The following is a 10,445-nucleotide window of genomic DNA, read 5'->3' as shown; positions in this document are numbered from 1 at the left end:
TCTATGTGTTGGCCCTGCGATGGACTGGCAACCTGTCCAGGGTGAACCCCGCCTCTCGCCTGTAGCTGCTGGGATAGGCTCCAGCCCCCCCCCCCCCCCCCGCGACCCTTACTAGTAAGGAATAAGCGGAAGACGACGACGATGGAACATACCAACTCAGTGAGCACGTTTGGCTTCATCAAACACAACTGGACTCTTTCTAACTCAATCAGTTGCGTGCAGAACGAATGAGCCCACAATGACAGAAGTGGTGGCTGCAGGACGAGCCCCCCGCGACCCTTAATAGGAACAAGCGGAAGAAAATGGATGGATGGATGTTCTCTTAGCACAGCTTTGTAGCGATTGCATTTAAAACCTCCCGATGGATCTTTGCTTCCTGGGTGTTGATATCAACGTCTCCCACTTGACCATTTTCATACCTGAGAAACACAAAAGTAGAACATTTTTGATAAATGAACAGGAGAGCACTCACAGGCAAATCCTGGGCCCCTGGCACTTTTGGGCTCAGGTTTTAATTAAAGCTGCAAGTAGCCATGAGCGGCCACTTGCATCCTTGCACACATCAGTGAGTGGTTAAGTGCACTGTGGTGCAAATATCACCTCCTACGTCCAGTAATGATCCAGGCCAGAACGCTCAGTGACGTCAACTCAAAACATTTTCAACATTGTTTTTGGTGAAATTTTCACATTAAGAAACTTGCCGTGGTCAACAGTTTAAGAAAAACTTACTTCACAGTCATCCATCACCAACTTCTTAAGGCATTTTGGACCAAATATGGGATGGATCTGCTCAACCCACTTGGAGTACATCAACACATTAGCATAAAAAAATCCAAACAAACATGTAATTCCCAGTTGCTACCCAGTAGTAGCAGTGACTAATCTTCTCTAAATCTGGCCCACGCTTCACCCCTCCAACACCAGCCTTGTAGTTTTTGTGTAATCCTGCTCTGACAGACAAATATGATCAAAAACATGACCTCCGTGGTGGAGGTAATAAAGTCCAGACAGAAAGGTTTTCTGGGTCATGTTGTACTCACACAAAGAGAAACCGTGTGCACACATAATCCGGTATTGGACACACCCAAATGTTGCCATGCTTTTGTAGATCCTTTGAAGTTATGACTGTGAGAGGACACAAACCAATTTTTAAAAACAAAAACATTTCAAAAATAACGCAATCACTTCCTGACACTGTTTCGTTCATACCTACCCTCACAGAGAGCAATGCAGTTTAGGTTTTTGCTTTGTAGAAACCTGGTTTGCCCCGGCTGTTCCTGTGATAAGAAGAGAATGTGACACATGGAGTACAGGAAAGAGTGTCCTTTTTCAGACCGCATCATAGGAACAGTGAATCATTTTGTGAAGATATACTTGTTGGATTCTGTTTATTTGATTGAATTTCTTCGTCATTTGCTCTCTGGTGGGGATTTGGTGCTGTCCTTTACCCATCTCTAGACAAAAAGCAGGACATTTTTGAATTACATCAAGCAATGATAATCTACAGGCTGTCTGTTCAGTTTTATGTGAATGGTAGTATGAAATTTACCAGAATATCCAAATGATATACTTGAGATGGGGCTTAAATAGATGCCTTTCCCATATGCAGCTCCGTGAAGCTTTAAAAAAAGGACAGACGCCATAAGACTCAAGGTTTGTTTCAAACAGGTTTAATTGGTCTAAATGTACATTTATATCTATCAGATATCCCCTGTGACATTAGAGGCTCCTATGTAATACGAGATTAATTTAACAGTTTTGCACTCTACCTGTAACTTTGTATAAGAGGCACTGACCAGCCCATTTCTTAGAATAGAATGCCAGTTTTCAATGTGCGAACCGCTGAAAGGGAAGAGAATCCACACGTGAGCGTATGTAACATGGAGGAATCTATCTTAGTTATACCAATCTAAATTACTCACTGAAAAGCAAATGTGCTGCCATAAAGTTTCCTGGCAGTTTGAAAACGAGCCTCTTTGGATGGAGGGCTGCTGATCAGCAGGAACTGGTGAGGCGTGTGCATGAACGTCAGTTGCTTTTGTGCAGCAAGGAGGAAAAGATAAAGGAGTGATATCTAATTAGCTATTTGGTTAGAATATTTGGAGACTCCTTTACTGCTAACTACCTGCTAACTGGTTACTACTATACTTGTAAGAATCTGCTCTATCATACCCTGTTGAATGGAAGCTTGACAATGTGTGATCTGTTGCTTGATAAAATCCTGTTGTACAAGAAAACTGTATTTAAGTCTAAGAGGCACTCTAGTTTATCCATAAAACCAGATGCACAAAATAGATGATACATGTGATCAAGACTACGTCTCTGTCTCTCACCACTGTAGCAGCGGGTGAGCAAGAGGGTCAATCTTGTCCATCTGTTTCTTTATTTCACAATATGGACCCTTGGTATGAATCAGAAGACATTAATGACATTAATCGTATGATCTCAGACATGTTAGTCACATGCCGAAATGTGTTAGTGAAAGATCAGTCACCTGTGCCATCCTCCTGATTAACAAGACACCATCCAACGCTTCTTCAAGCCTGTCGTAGCTCTTTTTCTGCCACAGGAAAACAATACAACTTCTTCACAATCCATAAACAGGACTACCAGCAATAGAAAAGTTCCGCTCAGATGATACCTTGGGGCTAAAGGCCAGGGTTTTGGGATTGCAGGGATCAACGACAGAGGGGTACGGCTCAAATATGATGCTCTTGCGTGATGACTGAAGAGCAGCTCTGCACATGGCCACGAGCAGGTCGACCACCTGTTGACAAGAAATGACTGAGTACAGCTACAACACCTAAGAAGACAAATCCTGGGTGCGTTACTGACCTCTGCACCCGTAGCAACTTCCTCCGTGGCTCCTGACATGACCCCCAATGTGTAGAAGGAAAAGACACAGAGTTCCCTGGAGCAAACGGCTGGCTAGAAATCAATCAAACAGATAAGACCATGAAATAACAGTCAATGTGTTTCATTCATCAGCCACTGAATCAGCAACGTATGTGTTTAAAGGACTTTACCTTTAGCATGGGGCCATTTTGAAAGACATGTCGCTCATCGCAGACCACACAGTACTCATTCAGTGAGGGGATTCTCTGTTCAGCATACCTCATGACCTTTGTTCACAATGAAAAGTAAATGAGCCATTTAGAAACAAAAAGTAAGGATCCAATTAGCCATTTGTTAAATTCAAGAGGTGTAGGATGGCCATTTAGTTCCATTTTGATATTCATTTGAAACAAAGATTCACTGGAATGGATTTATTTTTCCACTATTTATTTTTCTAAACATCTGAAGACTTCATTTGCAAAAGCATATGCAAGCCATTCTTAATACAAATAAAAACAAACAAAAAAAAGTTTACATAGGAAAAAAAATCACATTTCAAATAAAAAAATTTCACATCCATCATTTTTCATTCATATCTTTTTAATTAATATATACATTCAAGAATGTCATTTATCTCAATGTTGTTTTATCAGACACTTGTTGCCATCTGACAGGTTTTTTTTTTAGGTGCAGGTTAGATTTGCTTGTTACTGTTTGTGTTTTATACCATCAGCCAAATCCTGAAATCCTTTGCAGCTGATGAAGAAAACACATACAGCAACAACTGGCAAACATAATCTGACAACAACAAATGGTGATAAGTGCCTCCACCCTTCAACAACTGGTCCTGCTGCAATCTTTAGCCTAAAAATAATTAGCATTCTATCAACCAAAGTCTCTTCTGGTTCTGGGGATATGTCTGACTGACTGTGCTTCAAAATGATTTACATTTAAAAAACAAAAACAAAAACAAAAACATATTAAATATATTAAAAGATTTGAATGGTCTTTTTTGGTTTACCAATGATGAAGTTTGGGCCACTGTGTCAATGTGTCCGTTAATGAAAGTTCAGCTGCTACAATAAGTCCCTGCTTACAAGATGGTTGCATTGGGGAAAGTGTGGGAACAAAATGTCCCAATTGAAACACACTTAAATTGCCTGCGCGCACACACACAAACACACACACAAACACACACACAAACACACACACACACTCACACACACACACACACACACACACACACTACAATAATACCATATTGAAAATTATTAAACAGGGCTTTTGCTCTGGACTACTACTACTAATTATAGCTTCCAAGGAAGTATTGCACTTGTCTCCCTCACTGTTAACAGGATTACTCAAAAAGTTGTTGATGGTTTTTGATTATGAAATGATGAAATTAAATACATTTTGAATATGATTCTAGAGCTGCAGAGGTCGTAACGCCTTTGCCAAAGTATGTGATCTCCATGTGTCCGCTAGCTGTGCTCACCCCTTAGATGCTGTTGCCTGCAACATTGCCTCTGAATACATATACTGTATAAGGCTTATGGGATTAAACAGTGCTACTTAATGGCCTATTTTTTTCAGCATGTATTTTAGAACCTGTTCTGCCTATGTTAGTGGTGTACAGTATGTGCTGGAGAGAGGGGTGTGTGTACATGAGAGGGGCTCAATGACATGTGAGGAGTTCAGTGACATGATCCAGCAAGGACAAATGTACTGTGACCCTCTTGCAGTGGAGGGCTTTTCCCCTCCATAATCCTATGAAGCTAACATGTCAGTTCAAGCTCCAGCTCCATGAAAGAGGTGTCCCCACTTACTGAGCAATACATCACTTTTCTGTTACTCTGAACATGTGAATGATGAGTGTTCACCTCTAATTACAGAAGCAGCTGCTCACTGCAGAGCCAATGAGAGGGTGTGTCACCATGTGCAGCCGGTGGGAGTATGGTTAAAAGGAGGGGAGGGAAGGGGGTCACTGTGGGAGATAAATGTCAGTTCATTACTTCACCTGCCACTAGATCAGCCAATAGGAAAATTAAGTTGCACAAGCCAGGTTTACACAATTAGAAGGCACAGGAATGAGTCCTAGCTTAGCACTGAGAATATTTCCCACATCTCCCTCATCTAGGTTTTCAATTAAACGCCTGAAAAAAGGTCTGTGGTTAATTTGCTTTTATGTTTCTTTCAAAAAAAAGAAGTGAATATTAAAGTGACTCAGTGAGATGACACAAGTTGTAATGGGCAATAATCGTCATCATGCCAAAACCAAAGGAAGCACAAACCTTCACCTACTTGTGGTGCTGCAGGAGTGTCTGCAGTGTAACTTGTTCAGAGCATAAAGTTAGCTAATGTTGCATTTACACATCAAAAATGTGGCAAATGTGGGGTTCATTTGGGAGGATCATTTTGCATTTTGTTGTTGTTGTGTTTTGTTTTTTGTTTGTTTTTGCAATGATCCAAGAACCAATGGAAAAATCCTGTTGGAGAACTCATAGTGATGCTAATTTCTCAGATGGCCAACACAAAGGCATCCTGAGGCACCCTATGATTTTTCAGCTGAAAAAAAGTGGTTTGAAATTATAATTACTCTGTCATGGATTAGAAACTGTGAATGCAAGCTAGTGCACAATGTTTTTAACTTGATGGAGAACGATAAAAATGGTGAGCAACTGACAATGAAAACTGCAACACAATCCTGCTCACTCAGGAATAATAATATCACAATTAATTATCAGCGCAACAAATCACATCATGACATCTCAGTACTCGATGCTGGAGTCTGAAGCTTCATGCCAATTTTTTTACTTTGAAACTGGGATGACACATTTTGTGCAACACAGATTTTAATGGAACCGTTCTAACCCAGCAACTGTCACAGTATCAGTGTTGTAAGGAATAAGGACATGCAGAAATTTTATTCTGAGCAGTGAGTGACTCAGTGATGTATCATGTTTCAATGTGAGGTCATAAATATTCCAAAAAAAAAAAACTGATGTGTGATTAAGTGTTAACTTTAGGTGGCTCTTGAGTCGCAAACTAATATCCAATCAGGATCTTGTATGTGAAAGTAATGCACTTGGATACGACCTTATATGGACAGAATGATGGGACGTAACAGCACGTCTGGCTCTGTGAAAGGGAGGGGAGACAGAAAAACTTTGAGTGAAACTTGCAAGTGTGCAGATTATGTTCCGAGTCAGTCACCATGGTAACTGCCACAGTTTGAATTAGGTTGCCTCTTTTACTAAAAAGAAAAGAAAAAAAAAAAAAACCTTCCCAAACCTGCTCTCTTGATTACCTGTATTGATCTGGCTGTTGGTGGGAGAATAGCAACTGCCTCTTAGTTTTTACCTTAAATATATATGCTATTCATAGATGTGCCATGCTATAACATCTAGCTCACATCTCGCTAAATGATTTAGATTCATGATGACTTAAGAAGTTATATGTAGAATGATACTACATATAGCTACATACTTAACTTCATGTGTACCCTGCTGTTCCTGTAACTTCTGGGGTTACATTTGGTTCACAGTCCTTCAGGAGGATTTCATATAAGCGCAGTAACGCTTGTTATAACTTCTCTAAGTGTACACATGCATAGCAACTTAGAGAAGTTTAGGGCAGCCTATCAGGCATAGATGTGGTGGACACATCCCTGATCCAACAACAGAACACCACAGGTGGCGTTAAATGATGGGAGGAAAATAATATGTTATATTTTTTCACGGACTACAGCTTCTTGGATTGTTGGAAATAATGTGTCTATACATTTAAGGACCGGCTGTGTTTGGAGACACACTTGGTTTGGAAATTTTGTGGATTGGGCTGAACACAGTGTTGGACCTGTGTTAGGTTTTAACAACACCACCCATCACATAATGTTTAACCAGGGAATTTGCATTTCCATCATGACAAAGGATCATATTCCATTGGTATCATTTTATTGTCATGTGACTTTAAGAGGTTGAGGTCATTTCACGTATTTTCTGTGGAATTGTCCTGCATTTAAAAGCAGCATTTTGTGACATTGGTCTTCAGTTCTCTTTAAGTTCGCAAACTGGCTGTAGGATTTTGCTTAGACTACCCATGCACCACTCAATTTTCATGAAATGTAAAGTGGGTGGTGCATGGGTGAAGGGATGACAAGGTGAAATGGCTGCCAGGTCAATGGCCTTTTGCAGAGGTTCAGGTGGCCTATCTGATTGCTGTTGCCAAGGAGAAAATGTGATCATCGGCATTGATTTGTGTATCTGGCTACCGGCAGTTGTGGATGGATTAGAACTCACGTTGAGGAACAATCTATTAGATTTTGGAATCAGCACCTAACCATGGCCTACATATGCTTTGGCAGAGGTGTGCTGTGTAGTTGTAACTGGGCTTTACCTGTACCAGGAAGCCTCGCTGAAGGGGTGGGGTGGTCTTACAGTGCCTGATGGACTGGGAGAAGAAAAGCAACTCTATCAGCTGTTTGGTGCTAAGCTGTGCAGAAGACTTAACCGCTGACACCAACACCCTCTGAGGAGGAAGAAACACAAACGCGGTTATTAAATTCTTGAAATTAAGAGGTAATGGTTAAAATATTAACCAGGAACTAGCCATAAAACATTTCAGCAGACCTCACAGAAAACTATCTCAAAATGCATCTTTAATTGAGCTACGCCTCACCTTTCCATTGGGTGTGTAGGTGAAAAGCTCTCCTGCAGGATTCTTGACATTAAAGGAAGTTGTATGATTGGTGAAATGGTTCAGATTCATGGCAGGCAGAATGATTTTTCCCCTCACGCGAGGCTCCCGGAGCTCATTGGGTCTGTTCACAGTGAGTTATGAGTAGAAGTGATCAGATACCCGAGGACAACTTCAGTCAGCAGTAAACTGAATCTGTACATGCTGTCACGTACTTTGAAAGTGGGAGCCAAATGCTCAGCCTTGCATGAAACTTCTTGATGGTTCCACCAGGCTTGAACCAGCTGTGTCTTATCTTCTGTCGAACTACTATGTTCTCAGCAGTCAGGTGTTTCCACTCCCGAGATATGAAGGCTGTGAGAACACTGAGGAACACAAGTCTCAGGGTTAGATGTTCTATGAATATTTTATAGAAGGAAATAAATGTAGAAAGAAGGTTTTGAGGTAGGCGTCCTCGTTTAGAATTGTTAAGAAAAATGCAAAGAAAAAAACCTCTGCAGTTGTTTTCCAAGGCTGAAATGATCTGGATTGGATGGCTGAAAGACTTCTACTGATGGAGCTGTGATGAGACACGTCAAAAATATCAGATGTCAAATTAATTGCAGTGTGAACTGCAGCAGTGTTTCTGAACTCACCAGGTCCATCAAGGTACTGAGACCAAGAAAGGTGCAGACGAATAATAATTGGCTCTGACAAATTAATCCCCCAGGCTTTAGCCACTTCCTCCTGCAGGCATCAACACAGCAGCAACATGTGCAACAGAAGCAATGGCAGTAAATATAAGTTATTTATGATTAGACTTACATCCAAAAAGTTGGCATTAAGGTTTAAATCAACATCCAGGTCATCTATGGATCCATATTCCCTGGTAGAAGCAGATGAAGGAAAACATTAACCGTGCGGAGAAGCAGCAGAGATCCTTTTTAATGATTTAAGATGTTCAGCCAGTCACCTGATGGAGACCGCAGAGTCTGAATACAGAGTCCTGACTGCCTCAATGTCAGCCTCCAGTTGGGGGTGGCAGCTCAGGTCATAGTTCTCCTGCCGAGACAACAAAATATGGCCCAACAGCCACTTTGACGAGAACTACTTCTTCCACTTTTCAAGTAAAAAAATTGAACATTCACATGCAAAAGCATAGGAAATGTTATTTTAAGTGAAGTTTACATTGATTCCACATTCCTCCTCTGTGTCGGAGTCCTCAACAGTTTGGCTCTCTGTCCATGGCCGGTGCTCTGTCTCCTGCTTGTTAATGGAAAAAGCTGTCAGTCAAAAGATCCTCTTATACTTTCTGTCAACCCAAACAAAGTACACTGATGGTAGAGCTGAGAAGGCACTAATCTAAACGTTTGTAGGTCATTTAGTGGCCTAATCTACAGCGTCTGATCTACGTTACACTGCTCTAAAAATGTACACAATAGGAACAAAATCAGTCTGTGTCTGATGTCATACATAACATGAGAAAATAAAAGCAGCAACTGGTGCTCATCAGCTCACCATGTGGTCAAGGAAGCACTTCTTCGGCATCAATGAACAGTCTGTTCGCTCCAACATGGCTGATAAAAGAACATGTGTGTGACTTGATTAGCTTAGCTGTCTTGGCAATTGTTATTTTTTTTCTCTTCAGCATAACATCTGTGAGGAGAAGACTGGATGAGGAATAAGCACTTACCTTTGCTTCCTTCCACATTCTTCTCTCAAAATAGAAAAACAGCAAATTTGCAAGGAAGAGAACAAATTCCTGAGTGATGTCTTGGCTGGCTACTCGACTGTCCTCTCATCCTCTAGTGCTGAACAGCAGGAAGTCCACATGTTCAGTCTTGGACTCTCAGGTCACGTGATTGGCTACCAATAGTGATCAGCTGAACCTGCTCCAGACAGGCTGGAGGCTGAGGATGTGACCTGCTCCTCCTGTGCACCACAACTTTTAAGTATTTATCATATCTTTATCCTATTTGTGGGGCATTTTTTTCAGTCCTTCTATTTTTATACACTATATTTAGACACTAAAAAGAGAAGTTAAATGAATATTTTATGTATCACAGGATCCTCTGCACAACAAAAAGACGCCAGTCCATTTAAGCACTGTGAGCCGAACGGGGATCCCTGGAGGCAGGTTTGAAGGATGTTGATATTTGGTATTTATTGGTCTTGCTGTCTGTCTGTCTGCTGCAGCAGTCTGACCTTAATCGTTAGTGATCCCTGTTAGCGGTCACCTGCTGCTCCACAGTCTGGTCAGATTAGACACTTCTAGGTCTCCCTACATATGTTCAAGGCTTCTCTCAACAAGTGCTTTTCTCAAGGTAATCCACTTAAACATGAGTGGGTGTTCGGTATATGTGCCCTGTTTATTTATAGAGAGTGCATAGGTATTTATTAATTTATAGTTTTCAAGTCTCTATAAGAGCCCTATAATGCAAGCATGTTGGGTGGATCAAGACATTGTCAGGAGAACATGATGTGCTTCGCAAAGGTCATGGTGGTTGCATGGAACTGGTTGGATTTGGTTTCGTTGTTTACTCTACAGGTCGCCACTGTGTGGTGCAGTGGTCAGCACTGTCACCACATGGCAAGAAGATTCCGGGTTCGAGCCCCGGCTCGCGCATGCGATCTTTTTGTGTGGAGTCTCCATGTTCTCCCTGTTCCTGTGTGGGTTCTCTCTGGTACTCCAGCTTCCCCCCACAGTCCAAAGACATCAAGAGGGGACGAAGTTAATTGATACTCTAAATTGACCGTAGGTGTGACTGTGAGTGCGAATGGTTGTCTGTCTCTATGTGTTGGCCCTGTGATGGACTGGCGACCTGTCCAGGGTGACAGTTGAAGGCTGCTAGGATAGACTCAAGCCCCCCGTGACCCTTAACAGGATAAGTAGTAGAAAATGGATGTACGTATGTATGTTTACTCTACAATACTGC

The 10,445-nt window shown here is 41.5% G+C and overlaps 1 protein-coding gene across 1 annotated transcript; it reads right to left on the bottom strand.

The window, feature by feature from the left end:
- Positions 1 to 245: 245 nt before the first annotated feature.
- LOC147259071 (protein mono-ADP-ribosyltransferase PARP6-like) lies at positions 246 to 9,308 on the bottom strand. Its single transcript, XM_086207837.1, has 23 exons — positions 9,203 to 9,308; positions 9,028 to 9,086; positions 8,698 to 8,772; positions 8,483 to 8,571; positions 8,335 to 8,395; positions 8,166 to 8,256; positions 8,023 to 8,089; positions 7,746 to 7,895; positions 7,513 to 7,654; positions 7,231 to 7,362; positions 3,027 to 3,122; positions 2,836 to 2,928; positions 2,642 to 2,767; positions 2,495 to 2,560; positions 2,334 to 2,401; positions 2,173 to 2,221; positions 1,923 to 2,035; positions 1,770 to 1,842; positions 1,550 to 1,619; positions 1,375 to 1,454; positions 1,214 to 1,277; positions 1,041 to 1,125; positions 246 to 419 (listed from the first exon to the last, which is right to left on the bottom strand). The coding sequence occupies exons 2-23, from the start codon at positions 9,082 to 9,084 to the stop codon at positions 323 to 325; spliced, it is 1,944 nt and encodes a 647-aa protein (XP_086063963.1). The 5' UTR covers positions 9,085 to 9,086; positions 9,203 to 9,308; the 3' UTR covers positions 246 to 322.
- Positions 9,309 to 10,445: the final 1,137 nt, after the last annotated feature.

This window comes from Aulostomus chinensis, chromosome 7 (assembly GCF_037954235.1).
Source record: "Aulostomus chinensis isolate RoL2024-O1b breed Wild chromosome 7, RoL_Achi_v1.0, whole genome shotgun sequence".
Lineage (NCBI taxonomy): Eukaryota > Metazoa > Chordata > Actinopteri > Syngnathiformes > Aulostomidae > Aulostomus > Aulostomus chinensis.
The sequence above is the reverse complement of the archived record's forward strand: the minus strand, read 5'-3'. Positions and strand labels throughout refer to the sequence as shown.

Excerpts from the sequence above, each read along its gene's own strand:
- LOC147259071 (XM_086207837.1), bottom strand. The coding sequence starts at position 9,084 with ATGTTGGAGCGAACAGACTGTTCATTGATGCCGAAGAAGTGCTTCCTT. Across the intron at positions 8,773-9,027 it reads AGTGCTTCCTTGACCACATG|GAGACAGAGCACCGGCCATG; the intron begins GTGAGCTGATGA and ends ATTAACAAGCAG. Across the intron at positions 2,222-2,333 it reads GCTCACCCGCTGCTACAGTG|GATTTTATCAAGCAACAGAT; the intron begins GTGAGAGACAGA and ends CTTGTACAACAG.